A 19,566-nucleotide genomic window follows, 5' to 3' on the forward strand; every position below is an offset into this window, starting at 1 on the left:
CCTCACTCCACCCTGCATTTTTCCCACCTGTGCTCTAGCACTGTGCTAGTAAACAGTAACACATTCCCTTTAAAACTATCTCTAGCCAGGTGCAGTGGTGCATGCTTATAATCCCAACAGTCAGGAAGCTGAGGCAGGAGGCTATCATGTATGAGACCATAATGGCTTACATTGTTGAGATCCATTATTCACAGAGAGAGGAAAACAACCCTTGAATATGTAGGAAATAGAAAAGGACACAGTCAGCCCAAATCTAAGCAGATAGAAGATAGCCAGAGACATCACACTACCTGATCTCAAACTGGACTACAGAGATATAGTATACAACAGCTATTGGCACACACCAGACACACAGGCCAAAAGAATGCAGCCTAAGAACCAGAGATAAACCTACATGGCTATGGAAAGCTAAATTTTGACAAAGATGTCAAAACCATGTGCTGAAGGAAACACAGCCCTTTCAACAACTGATGTCAGTAAAACCCAATAACTACCTGCAAAAGAATGAAATTAGATTCCATATCTCTCAGCTTGCACCAAATTAACTCAGAATAGATCAGAGACATAGATTTTAAACTGGGAGCACTGAAACAAAGGGTAAACACCCTAAGGGTATATATCTATACACAACAAATTTCTAAATAGGATATAGCCCAAGAATTGACAAATGGAACCACACGAACTTAAAAAAGCATGTGCAGACCAAAATCAACAACAAAAAAATGATAGAAGAAATAGCCTAGAGAATGAGGGAAGGTCTTCATCATCTAGACAACATACAAGGAAGTAATATTTATAAATTGTTTTTTGTTATTTGTTTGTTTTTCTGAGACAGGATTTCTCTGCATGTAGCCTTGGCTGTCCTGGACTTGCTTTGTAGACCAGGTGGCCTCAAACTCACAGTGCAAGTACTGGGATTAAAGGCATGCGCCACCATGCCTGGCCATTTATAAATAGTTTGAAAGCTTTAAAAAGTAACCACCAAAGAAACAGGTATCAATTAAAATGTGGACCAACAACTTGAACAGACACTGTGATGGTTTGAATAACAATGGGCCTCATAGGCTCATAGAGTTGAATGGTTGATCACCAGGGAGTAGAGCTGTTTGAAAGGATTACAAAGATTATGAGGTATGACCTTGTTGGAAGAAGTGTGGCCTTGTTGGAGGAAATGTGCCATAGGGGGTAGGCTTTGGAGTGTTAATAGCCCATGCCAGGCCCATTCTCCCTTTTTGCCTATGGATCAGGATGTAGAACTCTCAGCTATTTCTCCAGCACCATGTCTGCCTGTGAAGTGCCATGCTCAGCACCATAATGATAATGGCCCAACCTCTGAAACTGTAAACAAGCCCCCAATTAAATGCTTCCTTTTGTAAAGGATGCCTTGGCCATGGTGTCTCTTCACAGCAATAGAACTCTGACTATGGCAAACACTTTTCAAAGGAAGAATTACAAAGGTCAATAGAATTTCCTTTTTATCCAGCAAGACCACTCTTAAGCATAAACTCAAAGGACTCTTATATCCTGCTACAAATACATTTGCAAGTCCATGTTCACTGTAGCTCTATTCATAGTAACTAGGCCCAGGTGTCCATCAACAGATGAATGGATAATGAAAGTGTGGTACCTGTACACAAAGGAATTTTAGTCTGTCATAAAAAAATGAAATTTGCCAGGAAAATAGATGGGACTGAAAACAAACTATTTTAAACCAGTTAACCCAGGCTCAGAAAGACAGTGGCAGTATATTGTCTCTCATATACATATCTTAGTTTTTAACTGTAAAATACACCTCCACAGGTGGCATCAAATATGACTAAAGGGCAGGCAACTAGAAAGAGACCCAGTGATTGGAAAACAAGAGGTTCTAAGGAAGTGGGTGGGGAAGATAATGGAGCAAAGTGAAACAGAAAATATTGAGGGCAAAAATATACTGCAAGGACAGGGAGGGTGAAAGAGATAGGAGATGGGGATGAGAATCAACTCAAATGAAATATGTATAAAAATATAATACTGAAACCTACTAATGCTTTGTAAGCTATACAGTGGGGGAGGAGGTCCCCCTCGGTCATAGACCTAGGGGAGGGGAATAGGGTGAAAGCGGGAGGGAGGGAGGAATGGGAGGATACAAGTGATGGGATAACAATTGAGTTATAATCTGAGTAAATAAATAAAAATAAAGTAAGAAAAATTAAAAATTAAAATTAAGAAAGCACTGATATGTTTCCATGGTCATATCAACTATTAGTCTATTTTTATCACAAGAATAAGCATCTTAGGCACAACAGATAGATATGATTCTATAGCTATATAAGGTAAAATAGTTAGACAACCTCAGCGACATACTGAATATGGCATGTCTTTTATTATTTTAAAGATTCAACTGACAACGAGACAGGTTAACTCCTGGCAACACCCAGTCTACCTCAAAGAGGATGAGGAGTATCAAAGAACTTCCTTATGGAGATGGCTTCAAATGTGGCAAAACAAGCCACTGGGCAAAGCGTCCTCATTTCTGCCACAGACAGAAATCTGCCTAAAAAAGGGCAAGCTTGGATGCAGGCAGAGTTGATGGCCAAACTCTACCAAGACAGGGTAAGCAAGTCCTCAATAGTTCCTGCCTTGCAAATATGTCTGCCAGATATATTGGCCCAGAAGGCTGAAGAAGATGCTCCAACATTACAGAGAGTTTTGGGTGACTGTCTAGACAGTAAACTGTCTCTGTCATTTTCTCCTTTTGAAAGCTGCTAACCTGTAACCCCTGTATACTCAGGTAATCAATATTATTCCTTCTCAAGTCTCTGAGGGAGTTGAAGACCAGCTAGCTTAGTTTTACAATTAAGCTTATTTGTTTAGAGGTTAAGACATATTTAGGTCTAGGTCGACGTTTTAAGTTGATAAAGAAGAGATATGATAGATATTGGTTTACATTCAGAATTTTAGATGCACCAAGATAGGAAAGATGTAAGTTATCTTCAAGGCTGTCAAATACAAATAGCCAAAACACTATGAATGTAAAATTTATAGCTCCTGATTGTTTCACAGTTCTTCTTGCTATAGGTAGTTTATTGTATATATGTGTAATAATATAAATGTATATGTAAAAAATAAAAATATTTAATCAAAAATTAAAAAAGAAAGCACCGAATGGGAAGAAGTATGATGAGAGGGGAAAAAAGGAGAGGGGGAGCAAGGAGGGAGGGAGGATGCCTCCAACCTTAGAAAGATTTTAAGGTGAAAAGTAGTTTGGTTCAGTTCCCCCTCCCATAGGATTCCTAAACATTTACCTTCCTTGTGGTGAACTACTGGCCGGGGAGCTGGTCTCGTTATAGGGAACGAGGAAGTCTTTGTCGGTCCGGAGCCTGGCACAGGTCCATTAGAGGCCTTTGGAGTTGCCTTGGTCCCTCCATCCTGCAACCTAAATACCGCCTTCCCCATATCCGCCTCTAGGCAGGGCTCTGATTGGCAGTCAGAAACAGGTCTGCTTGGGGACTTTCTTCCAGGGTCAGTTTCCCCACTTTTCTGCATGGGTAGTTTGAGGTGCTGTGGTAGCTTGGGGGGATCCAGGTGGCTAGTGATTGTACCATTAGGAGTTTGATGCTGTGTTTCATCTGAAAAAAAAAAGTTGGTACAAAGAGGAAAGATTAATGATGACCTTCAAAATAGTTTTGTTTTGATGCCTACATACATATTTAAATGTGAAAATCTGTACACATTTTCAAAATTATCATTATTATATCACATACTGACTACATCCCATAAGAACAGTCTCCACCTTGCCCAATTCCTATGGAGAAACAGGTCTCATTCAAATGAGGTTCAATTTAAGATTTTCATATGACTTTCACCAACACAATTGAGTAAACTCTGGTATGCCAAGCTGCTTTATTCAAGGGAATATGCAGCTCAAAAAGGACACCGTGCCCAATTGATTGCATAATTTACTCTTTCTAAATAAATGCTTCAACTAATTCTCAAGTAGTTCTCTTAAAAGCAATTTTTTAAGGTTTCTCAAGTTTCAAGTTAATAAGCCTAACAATTTAATCTTTCTTCATCCATATAAAGTTATTCTCAAATAGCCAATTTACATTCTTCCTCTAGCCTTTTGTGGTCCATAATTTCCTATGACCATTAGAATAGGCTTTTAAGTGATTTTGAATGTAGTTATAGCTTCTGAGAACACAATAACAGCCAGAAAATCTTTTTCTAGAAAAATAAGCCCCATAGGTGTATAGTTAAAATTTTGAAAACTAACTTTAATCTATTTGCAGTTTCCATGGTCAATGAATTCCCCAAATTAATAATATCTACTACATAGAAATTGACATTTTCATTAATAATAGGACACATAGGGCTAGGAGTAACAGGTCGGTAATATAGCACTTATATAGAATATACAAGGCTGTGGGCTCCTTTCCCAGCACCACAAAAATAAACAAAAACAGACATGTAAATAAAGCTGTATTAGAGTTCAGTAGTTAAGGGTACTGCCTCTCTTCAACAAAGGGAGATATATTCACCTTACTTGGAGCCTAGTTTTGGTAATGAGATAATGGGAAATTTTGCACACTGACTAGACAACTGATCTTAAAGAATACTGTCTATTTTCTTCTCATTTAGACAATTATCATAATGATAACTTAGTGTTACTTGTTGACCAGTTGAGAAATAGGCAGAAGGTATACATGAATCAAAATTGTTCAGGCAAACAATAGTTTGGAGGAGTAAAAATTTTAACAAAAGTTTAACTTCAGAGTAAATATATGACTCAGCAATATACTTGAGACATCTGAGGTCAGACATCAGCCAACAACCTGAATACTCATAATAGCTAGCACACAAATACAGTCTAAGTGCTCGCTCATTGTGGAATGGATAAACAAAATGGTATAGTCACACCATGGAGGACCATGTAGCAGTAGAAAGTATATACACTCCAGAATAATTTGCAAGCCATAAAAGAGTACACATAATATGATTCCATTGATCTGACATTTTTAGAATAAGTTAAGTCTTGAGGAATAGAAAGTAATTGCCAAAAGCTAGAGAGAATGAGGAATTGGAAGGTTTTCTTTTAGGAGAATGCAAATATTTTTGAATAAGGTAGTTACACAAAATACAAATTACTGAGATTTATAATTGAAAAGGGTAAATTTTGTGGCCTGGGCATTCTTTATTAATCCAAAAATACCAAATAAAAAGTCAATAGGTAGATTGCAATCCCACTGAAGATCTGGCACAAAGTCTTCATCATAGAGCATGGCAAATTGAGCCCTAGATAGGGAAGGTGGCTAGTTCAAGGTACTTAACAGGTTAGTGACCAAAATAAGATTAGAGCTTAGGTTTACGAACCCCCAGTTCATTCATTTAATACAGTCATTATTTGGGCAATTACTACATAGCAAGTGCTGTGCTGGTGTAGGGGATAAAGTACTAAAAAAAGTTTCTGCTAATATAAAGGTTTTATTTGGGAAAATTGTAAATAAACAAATGTATTCCATTAAAATATTTAATTATGGGGTAACAAAACAAACATTCTGCATTCTCATCCATTTTTCATTTTCTCTTTCTCCTCTATGGAAATGATCCCTTAAACCAAATAATCCCTTTCTTTTCATATTCCTAACACATCCATTCATTCACATTATAAACATGTACTAAACACACACAGTGTATAGGAGAAATTGTCGACACCCCTTGTGATAAAAATACATCATTCTTATGGGAAAATAGATACTAAATATGTCGTCAAGTAGTGACAGATGACATGAATAAAGCAATGCATCATAAAGGGATAGGAAGGGAAGATTTGTTTAACTCGAGTGCTCAGAAAAGGTCTCTACACGGAGGTGGCATTTGTAAACTTGACAGCCATCAGGAATAGCAAGTGTCATGGAACGAGAGGAGAGCAAAGGAGACAGAAAGTACATAAGGGAAGTTCAAAGAGGTAAGCAGGGGTCAGGGAAAACAATCCATGGTAGCTGTATTTCAATTACAATCTCAGACCATCAGCAAGAACCTTGCTAACATATTTCAATATACTAGAGTAACATACTGAAGTTACACTAGGTAACATACTCAAGACTAACCTGGATTTACCGCTAGCCCTGCAGGAGGGCATGTAGCTTCCATTAAAGATTCACCCTTGCCCCATCAACTGCCAATAACCTAATGTTCTCTTAGAATACAAACTATAAGCGTTGCTTCTCCTGACTGCTTATAAGCCAAAGATGTAGGAAAGGTCTATTGTCACATGGAGGAAATCGCCGCAATTCCATCTCACCCTGTCAATATTTTCTTTGTATGCAATCATAATGCAAAAGCGAATCACTGACCTTCACTTTCATCCAGGGAAGAAGTATAGAACACCGTCTTTTCTCTCAGCAAACGCTTTGAGATTGTGATTGGTTTGTGCCTTCTTGGTGTCACTCGTGGTGGAGGCACGGGAGGCACCTGGCTGTCCTCAGGTGGACCTAAATAAATCTGTAGAGAAGGAAGAAAGATATCCAGGAGACAATTAGGCAAGGTACTCACTGCTGCGTTCTAGCACTGTATGTGGTCAACCATGAGAATACTAAAATGGCTGATGAGACTGGGGGAGTTTTCTTACTCCCTCTAACTACCAGCAAGTGTTCAGACATCTCCTATCATGAAGAAGGTATAGAACTGGCCCCCTCAGTGTGGAGAAATGAGTGCAGATGAAAGGCAGCAATGCATCTCTGGATTTTATGCTTACTTCCAGCAAGACTTCAGGTTAAGACATCTACCTTTACACCTCAGCATCCTCTCTCAATGGGAATATAACGATAACAGCAACTATGCAAAAAGGTGTGTGATAAGAATGACATGAAAAGAGTTGCCAAGCCACTTTGTATGGGTCAAGGTGAGGGCAAAGGGCCACTAAACACACTCACCTGTACATATACACATATGCATCTAGATCTAGATAAGTTGTTTGTCCAATGCTGATGAACAGAGAGACGAAACTGTGCTTTTCTCATATTATTTTGTTCTCCTACAAAAAATTTCATACTGTGGCATGTCAATTATATAAAACGTAGAAGTAAAATAAAATTGAGAAGAAAACCCAAAGTGCCTTGGATGCTATACGGAAGAGGAGCCGGAGGAGTACAGGAGTAGCTGGCATTAGAATTGTTCCTGTGTGGAAGGCCTGCATAGAAGTGGGACAGTAGATAGGAACATTGGGTGTATAATTATGGGTAAACGCATATTATATGCTTGAAAGGAAGAGAAAATAAAACAGTAGAAAGTGGATGAGTATTGAGCCGCATAATTACAGGTCATACCTTTGGTTTTCCTATCAATATTACTATTTGAAGTGAGCTTCTACTCCACAACTGTAATACTTACAAATATCCCTTACTATAGATTATTCATACCAGGGACTTTGCACTGACTATTCATTCTACGAGGACTCAGTTCTCTCTCCAACCATCCATACAGCTTGCTCACTGAACTTTGTAGAATTCCTGTCCAAAACATCCTTCTCATAAAATCTTTTGAGCTTAATGAATCTATACCTTCCTCTACCCAACGGTTTCTATTCCTTTCTTCCGGACCTTTTGTTTATTTCTTGTTGTTTTAACTTTAGCCTTTCTTATCCCCTTTTAAACATAATATATATATATATATATATATATATTTACTTAATTTATTTCCTGTCTCTTAACTAGATTGATATTGTTGTTGCTGCTGTTATTAGAATGCAACAAGTTCCCTTATGACAATTTCATATATACTTAGTTTTTGTTGGCTCCCCCTCTTATCCTCTCCCTCATCTCTCTGCATCTCCCACTTCCCACCAATGTCTGCGTAAGCACTTCCATACTCAGTATTCCTCTTCTATGTTCAGACCACACATGGTCTATTACCCTCCCTGCTCCTCTCGACTGAACTCTCCTCTCTCTCCTCTCAGGCCCCCTTCCAGTTTCCTGGCATCTATACATAGTCACTCCCACATAAATGCACATCTTGAAATGTTTGCTAGGCTCTCTAGATAAGAGAGAATAAGTAGGGTTTCTTTTTCTGAATCTGGGTTGCCTCAATTTATTTTCTTTTTTTTTTTTAAAGATTTATTTATTTTATGTATATGAGTACACTGTCTTCATGCACACCAGAAAAGGGCATCAGATCACATTATAGATGGTTGTGAGCCACCATGTGGTTGCTGGGAATTGAACTCAGGACCTCTAGAAGAGCAGCCAGTGCTCTTAACCGCTGAGCCATCGCTCCAGCCCCCTATATTTTCTAATTACATCTATTTTCCTGCAGATTTCATTTTTCTTTATGGTTGACCACAATCTACTGTGTATGTGCACCACATTTTCATTCTCTGTTCATCTGTTGATAGATATCTAGGCTGGTTCCATTTTCTTGCCATTTTGTACAGAACAGCAGTAAACAAGGATGTGCAAGTATCTCTGTGGTAGGGTATAGAGTCCTTTGGGCAAATGCTCAGGAATTATTTAGCTGATTCATATAGTAGTTTTATTGTTAGTTTTTGTGCTGGATAGTTTTATGTCAACTTGACACACGCTGTCGTCATCTGAGAGAAAGGAACTTCAATTGAGAAAATGTCGCCATAACATCTGGTGATAAGGCATATTCTTAATTAGTTTTTTTATATGGGGGGCCCAGCCCATTGTGGAATCAACCTATATTGGTGGCCCTGGCTTCTATAAGAAAGGAGGTTGAGTATACCATGTAGAGCAAGCCAGTAAGGAGCACCCCTCCATGACCTCTGCATCAGCTCCTGCCTCCAGGTTCCTGATCTGTCTTCCTTTGATAATGAACTGTGATGTGGAAATGTAAGCCAAATAAAGCCTTTCCTCCCCATCTTGCTTTTGGTAATGGTGTCTCATTACAATAATAGTAACCCTAACTAAGCTTCTTTCTTTTCTCCTTTCCTTCTTTCCTTCCTTCTTTCCTTTCTTTCTAGATTTTAACCTTTATGAAAGCAAGTTTACTATGCTCACCGCTATGTCTTCGAGACCCATGAGAGTGCCTTGACCTGGTGGCTCAAAAATCAATTACATTTATGCCCCCACCACCTCTGGAAAACAACATTTCAACAATTTCATTCTAAGATATGGCAATGCGGCCTTATTTTCTTTCAGTTCACCACGAGAAAAAGTAAATAAAAGAAAACCAGATAGAAGAAAGACATGCACCAATAGTTTCTGAGCCACTGAGAATGTAGCAATGGCATCTAGTGGCTTCTGAGAGAAGACAAAATAAACTAAGCAAATCTTGTGATAAATACCACAATTATAAATGGCAGTAAACTATAAAGACAGTCATGCATAAAGAGGAGCCCAAGTGGAGTACTCTTTTCTTTTCTTTCTTTCTTTCTTTCTTTTTTTTTTTTTTGTTTTGTTTTTGTTTTTGTTTTTTGTTTTTCTCTGTGTAGCCTTGGCTGTCCTGGACTCGGTTTGTAGACCAGGCTGACCTCGAACTCACAGCAATCCACCTGCCTCTGCCTCCCGAATGCTAGGATTAAAGGCACGCACCACCATGCCTGGCAGTACCCTTTCTTAGAGGTGGGAAAGGCAAGGCAATAAAAGCTTACCATGGAGAACACCAGAGAGGAGACAGTTTTCCTAGTTACCAAAAATTTCAAAATATTTCAGATTGAGTGCAAGCCCAATAGAAGTAAGCTTTTTTATAGAAATAAGTTTGTATAAAGATGTATAGGAAAATGAAAAAAAAAAAAAAAAACCCTAACCAAAATATTTTAAAAAATAAATGAAGTTGGCGGTCTGCAATCACCTGATTTCAAGCCTTATTATATAAACCTATGATAATCAAGACAGTGTGGTATTTGTACTGGTGGGAAAATGGACTGATAGATCAATGAAATATAATAGAAAGTCTAAATAAAGTCTAATAACTATATAGATTATTATTTTTTTTTCAGAAAAACAATTCAGTACAGAAAAATCAACGATGATAGTGAAATAATGGAGAATTCATAAATAATGGGTTGTAATGATCAGAATATTAATATATATCTTATACCATACATAGACACAAACATACACTGTTTCTATGCCCAATCATATAGGCTTAAATTTTTTAAAAATCTATTTTAAAAGTCCTTCTGACTTTGGGATGGACAAAGATATCTTAGATACAAACATTTACAAAAGAGGAATTCACAAACTAAAATTGATTTATAAACAAAGATGGATATGTTAGACTTTATCAAGTTTAAAAGTGTGTACTCTTCTAGAAGACATTGCTAAAAGAAAGAAATATATAGCCACGAATTAGGTTAAAGCATTCCTCAACTTCACTAATTAGAATAAAGGTATACCATTTAAAAACAGGCAAAATATTAGGAACTGAAATTTCATCAAAGAATACAAAAGGCATGGCTAACATAAAAAGAACTTAGTATCATTAGATCATTGGGTTAATGCCACCCCCCCAAAGAAACTATAGTGAGATAATACTACACACTTACAAAAATTATGAAGGTTAGAAATGACCAAGTGACAGAAACTATCACATTGGGAAGGATATGGTAGAGTTTGGAACAGGAACTCTTGGTAGGAATGCAAAACAGGTGCATTTGGGGCTGAGTAAGTAGCTCAGTGGTAGAGTGCTGACCTGGCACATGCAAGGTCCTGGATTAAGTCCCCAGCATCACAAAACATTGTGTGTGTGTGTGTGTGTGTGTGTGTGTGTGTGTGAGAGAGAGAGAGAGAGAGAGAGAGAGAGAGAGAGAGAGAGAGAGAGAGAGAGAGAGTTCAAAGCCTTTTACAGAACATAAAATTGTAAAATTTCCTGATGATACAGTTTGACAAATTTTGAAAATGTTAAACATGCTTTGCCAACTGATCTAAAGAAAGAAAAATAGTCATACAGCCTTATACACAAATGTTCATAACAGGTTTATCTGTAATGTCAAATGTGTATAGAAGCTTTACCTGTAATGTTTTCAAGCTGCAAACATCTCAATGATAGTGAAATCATGGCATATGGAAAGCCATTCTACACAGGAATAAAAGTAATAAACTAGTGATTTGTGGAATTACTAGCCTAACAATAATTATGCTGGACAAAGAAGAAAGAGCAAAGTAACAGTACATACATGTTTCAGTTACATGAAACTTTTACAGAATAATCTGAATTAGTATCAGGGTAATTATAATGAATACAAAATCCACAGCAAAAGAACCTACATGGTTCCATATATGAAAATCAGCCTGTGTTGTCAGAAAGTGATCAGTAGTTTCCTGAGGAAGGTGAGATAAAGTAGGAAATAGAGAGAAGAACCGTCAAGAAAACCAGGCATTGAAGGAGACAGATATGCCCATTCACTTGAAGAAGGTGATAATTTCAGAGATATGTAGATAAGACAAAATTTACTAAGTTGTACACACTGTAAATGTGCTTTATCTTACATAAATTATAATTCTCTACTCCTGTAAAGCTGTATAAAATGCATCATACAATCTATAAATCCATCAAAAGCTTTAAGTATCTCTGTTTTATAAACATTTGCTTAGTAAGACTATCTCTGCATTAAGAGCCTAAAATTTGTCACCATTATTTTTCTAACTACTGTTTTCTTCTTTTAACATATTCCCTTAAAAGTTATTTTGTGTCATATGAAAGAGAGTTCTAAGCTTAGCAACCATAATAGCCAAATTTAAATATTAGAGCTCTAGTATAAACCTTAAAAATAATCCAATTATGCTCTCCTAAGCAAAACATAAATGGCAGCTATTATGAAAAATAATTCAGGTAGGAAAAAAAGATACTATTAGTACATATTAAGGCAAATCATGGGAAAATACAAAGCATCATAATAGTGAATAAGCTAATATCAAATAATAAGAAATAAGCAACCTGCTAAAACAGAATAGAGAAATGCATTTAAAATGACATATGAAAAAGAAAAAAATAAATACCTCTGAGACATGAAATTGTAACAACTTCACTGACAATCATAACATGCATATTAAAAGAACAATATATCATGTTTCTCAATTAGACTAATATATTACACTAAACTGGTAAATAAATGGATGAAAGTCATCTTTACTAGCTCTACTGACAGAATTCTTTGCTTTAGCTATATTTGAATTCATCCAAGCAATGACTTTAAATGTTCTTTTGATAGCTGCCATTTCTAATACTCATACTGAGCAAAAAGACTGACATAATTATATGCTGAGAACTTTAATGTAGCATTCCTTAAATAAAAATTTAAAAATCACATAACATGAAAATGGCCACATAAATATTGATTCATCTAGAGATGAGTATTATGTAACTATTGAAGAGTTATGTAGACTCATAGGAAATGATATGAAAAGATTTAGTAAATATTTTAAAGTAGCTGATAGGTCAATATGGATATGACAGCATAATTTAAACATATGCTTACACTATATGTATGTATTAATATTTACTACCATTTAACAAAGAACCTGAAGTTTAGGAATCTATCATGCTGGAGTTCAAATCTCAGCTGTATCATCTGTTTCCTAGTCATCTTAGGTAAAGTTATTTAGCTTCTCTGGGCCTCAATATGCCAATCTACCCAAAGACATTACATCTACCTTCAAATACAATTATAATGGCCAACTGGTAAATATAAGTACTCCTCTAGCATTAATTTTCTTCTCTCTGTTTCTCTCTCTCTCTCTCTCTCTCTCTCTCTCTCTCTCTCTCTCTCTCTCTCTCTCTCTCTCTCTCTCTCCCCTTTATTTTAAGATGAAAATTTCTCAACTGAGGTGATTCTGTCTCTCGGGGTATCCTATAGACATATTTTGTTGTTGTCACAATTGTAGAAGGGGGAGTGGTATGCAGTCAAGAAAGGCTGTTAAACATGTCATTCACATAATAGAGAGGACCCTCCCCACAACCAAGAACTATAAGAACTATTGGCCCAACCTGCCAAAATAAAGCCAAGGTTAAAAAAAAAAAAGGCCTTACTCCATTAAAACTGAATAAGAATGGCAAATATTTACTAAATGTGGATAGGATCCAAGAAAAATGATACTCTGGACTGAGTTTCTGAATACACTTTGAAAAGGTTCAGAAAAGTAAGGAAAGAGAATACATAGTGTGTTGGTGGTTTTCTTAAAATAGCCATCTATTCATCCATCTAACCATCCATCCACCCATCCACCAAACACTTAAGATAGCAGTAAAATGAGTATAATTCCTGGAGACAGCCTCACCATTGCTACCTCTCACTCAGATGCAAAGGCTATCTCCTCTTAAATGATCCTGTCTCACACCTCAGAGACAATGGAGGTCCTTAGAAGGAAGTGTTTTCAATTTTCTATTTTCTCACTGGCATCAATTCTCACAAACTCGCCTTATCTCCTCCCCACTTTCTATTTCAGGAGACAGAAACCTCTACTTGTGTGCCCAATCCCATATGATCTCTTCTTGGCTCTGGAGGGACTTTCTTCCATCATCTGGCACTTCTGTACATTACTACTTCTCTGTAGCATTCACATTTGCTGAATGCTCTCTCATCTGGACCAATCTCTCCAACCTGGCATCATATGCTTTGTCATCTTTACTTCCTAACCTGGTTGACTTTCACTGCTCATCCTTTATTTGCTCCTCAATGTGGCCCACACCCACACCTCTACTCTTTAAGAATGTTTTTCAATTTCATTATTTATTTTTGTGTGTGTTTGTGTGGTTGTCTGTGCACTACATGGATGCCATGCCTGAAGGCCAGAAGATGGCATTGGAATCCCAGGACTGGAGGTACATGTGAGAGCTGGGAATTTAACCTGGATCCTCTGGAAAAGCAACAGGTTTTCTTCACTGCTGAGCCATCTCTCCAGCCCCAAATACTTTTTATAATAATCACCACTAACCTATTTGCCAGATCCAAAAGCCAATTTTTAACCCTCACTTTGACTTTTCATCAGTATTGCCTTATCCCAGAGTTTCATACCTCTTCCTGATTACTACTACATAGCCTAATTGTTCCTTCTGCCTTCAGTCACTCCATTCTTACATTTGTTTATTCTGCTATATATAGGGTGATCTTTCTTAACTCAAATTGAACTGTTCTGTTCTTCAGCTTAAAAGATCTCAGTAGCTCCTCACTGTTTTGAGGGAAAAGTCCAAGTTAAATTCCTTGATTAGCAGGAGTTACTCCAAAATCCGGTCACTGCTCCCAATGTACATCTTCCTGTATTGCTTCACTTCCTTCATGCCACCGCTACACTGACTTATGGTAGCTCTTTACGCTCTTAGTTGTTTAGTGCTTTGGCTTCCCAACACTTCTTCAGCTCTTTGCTTTTCTCATTCATCTATGTATCCAGAGTTTCGATGACTAGCAGACCACATCCCTCCTTGTGGCAGAGGCTACTCATTGCTTATCCCAATGCCCATCCTCCCTTTCTTCTTTAATTACATGCCCTTGTGTTTTAGCTGGGACCCATGCCTACACTCCTTAGCCTCTCCTGTTGTGAAGTGGGGCCATGAAACTATGTTTTAAACAATGGGATATAAGTGAAAATGATGCCTACAACTTTTTGGATCATGCTTTTATAAGGAAGCTGTATATATTTCATTCTGCCTCTTTTCCATTTCTTTCTGGATAGCACACACACACACAAAAAGACAAGTGGAACTAGAACTGAGAAATTGAATCCATGTAATGAGGATGGTGAGGTGTCCTATCAGGGATTGTCACCTCTAGGTATCTACACAAGAAAAAAAAATGAACTTCGGCTTTACTTAAACCACTCAATTTACAATACCTTTTAATAGAAGTTTTTAATATGGGGAGTTTGCTGGTACCTCAGTTAATCTACTCTTTTGACTTTCAGGACTCTCCTCATGAATTAACTGCTATGAAAGAGGTTCTGGAGCCAGGTGTACTGGTGTGCAGGTGTGGTCCTAGGATTTGAGAGACTAAGAGAGCAGAATCAAGGCCACTATGGACTACATAGCCTCATATTTCACCCAAAGTAAAAGGACTGAAAAGGACGAGGGAAAGGAGGATGGATAGAAAGATATGCACGAAGGTTATGGAGGAGGAGGAGGTGGTGATAATGATGGAGAAATCACCACCAATGTACTTCTACTGGCTACAGTGAACATTACATCCTAAGTATTAGTTGATACAGAGTTCCCTGGCATCCCTATTCCTTTCCTGATATCAGAGATTCCCCACTTATCCATGTGTAAAAGCTGGGGCCATGATGGTGCACCAAACAGGAAGTTGTAGCTCAGTGATAGTTTTTGCAATGAATAGATAAATCTTGGCTACCAGGCCCAGTAACACATTAAAGAACAGACACTGTTTCATCATGTGTTCTTTTTCCAACTGGAAAAGAAAAGAAAGTATCACACAAAGGCTCCTCAGTCTGGTTGGAGTCAGGTTCAGTTGTGTTTAGACTTCGCTATATACTAGCTATGCAACCCTAGGTAAAACCTCAGGCTTCAGTTGCAAAGCAAATAAAATAACTACCTCACAGAGTTATGGGCATTGAATGAGATGATGAGCCTAGACTGCAACATAATAGGCTATCAATATATGGTAATTATTACTACTATTACCAACACTAAGAAGGACTGACATCTATGTTTACTTGGGTAAGGACAGGGGCAGAAAAAAATGTATGCAGTCACGGGTGGGTGGGGTGAGATGAAGGGAAGGAAGAAATGGTGTGGCTGGAATGAATCTGTGGTACACAGAACAGAGGGTATGGATTCAAGGGCTCTTCAAAGTCTTTGCCACATCAAATGATCTTTTATCCCTCCCCTCGTTACACAAACTCTCTCCATCTCCTTGACAAAAGCACTTCCTTGAAGCCTGCTTTTATGTATGAAGCAGCGCCAAGGTGACTGAGACACTGAACAGGAACCTTCTGAGATCCGTGCTACCAATATACCAGTCAGCAGGCCTTGGAGAAGGCACATGGTAAGCCTAAAGTTGTATTCTGTTTAAAGTGAGCGAAGTCCAGAAGAGCAAAGGGCTATATAAATCCTGTTGTGTGACCACTCTGAAATTAAAGTGTGGCCTGCATAACCCCAAAGTCATCATGGATTGCAACATCCTCTCCGAAGCTGGTTTGCAGATGTAAACCATAGAGCCAAACTTTAATGTGGAAATTTTGGCAATTCTTGTGGTAAGAAGAACTGATTTACCTCTTTCTGTTCTGGGAGCCCTCCAAAGGCCTCACGTTGTGTATCTTTTTCATTGTTTCGTTTACTTTGGGAGACAGGGCTTCATTCGCAGCCCAGGCTATCTTGGAACTCACTAACGTAGCTCAGGATGGCCTTGAACTTATAGCAATCGTCTTGCCTCAGCCTCTGGAGTAGTGGAATTAGTTGTATACTGCCTGGCCCGCATCTCTTTTTTCAGGATAAACTATATGTGTAACTCTATTGCCTTGAGAAGAGAGAGCAAATGATTACTTTGCTCATTCCACTGCAGCCCCTTATTGTTCAACACATCAAATATACTTCTGCCTCGGGGCCCATGTAATGGTTTTCAGTGTTCGTAGAACCTTTTTTCCCTAAGATAGCTCCTATGGCACATAAACTGGCTCCACTGAGGTCTCTGTCTAACTTTTTCACAGTCAAAGGCCTTCTTTTAGTATTTTATAAATATCAACCTTTATCTTGCTTTGTTTCCTTTTTTTTTTTTAGAGTGTACAGTATCATTTGATTAATACTGGTCTTTCCCCAGGAGAATATACACTGTGAAGCAGTATTCCCAGTGCCTTGAATTTGGATTGTTATACAGTATAAATTTAGGAAACATCTATTGAATGACTATCAAGAGGACCTTGAGAACAACAATACTACAGCCTACTGACTTAACTTGTGAGCTCGAGAAGAAAAACTTTGGGAGGGAGAATGCTTAGTTTCTCTTAAGAGAGGCTTAAAGAAAGAGGAAGAATGTAAGAGCCTCCTTTGGATTATTTAGCGTATGTTTTATTGGTTTCTGTAATCAAGAGCCCCAACTCTTCATTTACTGTTGGCAGCCCAATTTTAATGAGAAAATTTTTATTTTATTTTTTTTCCCATTGGGAAAAGGGAATTGGAGAGGAACAAGAAAAGAACCCCCAGCCTGCTCTGCTTAATCCCACCACTGAGCTCTTAACCACCCATGAAAGGACTTAGTCTAAGGACAGTATATCTTTTAATTAGAAGAAATAAACTCGAACCTCACAGGCTATAAGGCCTTTTTACTGGGTCAATAATGGAGGATATGGAACCAAGCAAACTCTCTTATACCCTCTGCTATCATTGTGAAGGTGACAGCAATAGCAGTGAAAGACAGAAACAGTGGTTCTAGGTACCAACTCAGAAAAGAGACTATAGTGTAGCTTTGATAATATAAACTTTCCCCCAGGTCGAATGATAGGTCAGGGTCTGTTTTCATGGAAAACTCCTATAACCTGTTTTTCTGTTAGGCACAGTTCTAAGTACTTTATATTAACTTACTTAGTAACTCTCCCCAAAATTCTTTTCTCTCTAAAGAAAACGTGGGCTTGAAATATATGATTAGCAAACTACTATATTATGGTCAGCATAGAATTAATCTGTCTATCCACCTGTTTGACAGTGTTAAAAGAGGAGAGAATTGTTGGAAATATAAATGAGAGAAAAATAACCACCACTAGAATCTGACAGGGCATTGGTCCTTATTTCCCTTTCTCTGGACTCTGGGGTCTCATGGAACTGAAACAGGAAACGGGCATTCTTAACTAATAGACAGACGAGACCAACTTGGAGAGAAGGCTGAAGAGGGTATTTGAGGCCAAGGGCTTGGCTGGGAATAAAGAGATTGTATTTTTCAAGGCCACCTGATAATAAGTAGCAAGGCTGTGTTATGAACTCAGAAGTGTTTGACTTCAAGGCTAACACTCTTTCTACTATATAAGAAGGAAACATTTAAAATTTAACAAACAATTCTTTGAATGGGAGCAGGGTCAGGCAGAGCTTGTTTTCCCATGCATCAAAACTCGAGAGACCATAGTACTGACTGATTTCCCTCTGCAATTAGGTAAGAACACATAGGCTCTTGTGGTCTATGTGTATAGTGAGATAGAGTATAGAAAGACAGTCTCAGAGAGGGGTCAGAATAGATTCTGGGGCCAAACTAGTGATTATTTGTGGACACATGAAATACCCACTGAGTTGAATCCTCAAGGCCTGTTCTAAAAGAAATCAATATCCAAGATGGTTTTCCATTCTGATAGCTGTTGGCTGCTGCCTGGGGTTGGAGTCAGATGTCCAATTCCTGGACATTCCTCTTCTTCCTAAAGTTTTCTGAGGACTTAATCCGGGTTTTGAGATACATCCAGAAATGAATTAACCTTCATTGAAATTGAGGGCCATAAACTGTTTGCCTAAGTTTGGTGATACCTTTCTCCTACTGCAGATTCTTCTTTGTCATGTATTTAGGTGTGAAAAGGAATTTTAATATAAGATGGTCACTTTCCAATTGCCAAAGACAAGAGATCCAATTCAACTCTTGCAAATTTTCACAGAGCTGAATAAATATGGAGATTTGCCCCAGATGGGGATTCTGAGTTGCATATATCAGACTGTAGCAGAACAAGAGAGATGGGGGTGGGGGTGGGGTAGGTGGGGGGAGGGATCAACAACAACAAAACTACATTGACTTTCTATAAATCAAAGCTACAATACTTGGCCCTGATGAATCCCAGATTTCCACCAACTCTCCTTTTATACTCTGGCTGATACTAGATTGAGCTTTCTGGGTCTGGCAATATTAGCAGAAACTGTATTTTGAACTACATTAGAAACAAAGATGGCAATGAGGTCAAAAATAATAAGCTCTTAGCATTTGGCACAAACCACTTTAAACATCAAGTGTGTCATCAAGTTTGCTTAGAGTATGTACAGAACTTTGAAAATGTCACGTCTGTTGTAAACAAGAGCCAATTTTTAAAAGAGGGCTGTCATTAGGACTGTCTTTTGACTCAGCAACACGTAGCCTTTAAGATTTTTTTTAGATATAAAATTGTAGAATGCTATCTAGCCCTATTCATATACAGTACTTATGAGAAAACTAACATGCAAAAAGGAGATGTGACTTTCCCAAGGCTCCAAAACTAGTAGAAGGTAAAATTGTGATGAAAGCCCAAGTCCTAAGGCCCAATATGATACCTTTTCCTTTAAAGCACAGCATCCACTATAGAAAATCACTACTGCCTTCCACTGACTGTATTTACTCGGTCTGTAATCCATGCCCTGCTTCTCCATTTCCCTGGTTGGTTGCCTTGGAATGAGAACTCTAAGCGAATAGAAGAATGCAGTCAGCTCCTGCTAAGAATGTTTCTGAGTGAAACTAATAATTATGTGTTTTCTTCTAAGAATGGATTGACAGATATCAAGTGGAGTGCTCCTTTTGGGCCAAGCTAGGATGATTTAGGCTGTGGCAGTTAAGAGCTTCTTTATCACAAGGAAATATCAACAAATAAAGGTCCAAGAACCTCTAAGAAAAGCTTATTTTTTCTGCTTCTGGGTTAACTCACTCATTATGATCATTTCTAGCTCAATCCATTTATCCACAAA

At 38.0% G+C, this 19,566-nt stretch overlaps 1 protein-coding gene across 2 annotated transcripts in view; it reads right to left on the minus strand.

Annotated features, from left to right (window-relative positions):
* Ophn1 (oligophrenin 1) overlaps nt 1–19,566 on the minus strand; it is a 307,191-nt gene that overhangs the window by 16,839 nt on the left and 270,786 nt on the right. Inside the window, exons 20-21 of one of the 2 annotated variants that reach the window (XM_051142012.1) lie at nt 6,336–6,483; nt 3,288–3,611 (exon numbers count right to left, since the gene is read on the minus strand). In XM_051142012.1, coding sequence (XP_050997969.1) covers nt 3,288–3,611; nt 6,336–6,483 — 472 coding nt within the window. The remainder of the gene's footprint in view (nt 1–3,287; nt 3,612–6,335; nt 6,484–19,566) is intronic. The other variant, XM_051142013.1, reaches the window with a different exon arrangement.

The sequence above is a fragment of the Acomys russatus genome, chromosome X, assembly GCF_903995435.1.
Source record: "Acomys russatus chromosome X, mAcoRus1.1, whole genome shotgun sequence".
In the NCBI taxonomy this organism is placed as follows: domain Eukaryota; kingdom Metazoa; phylum Chordata; class Mammalia; order Rodentia; family Muridae; genus Acomys; species Acomys russatus.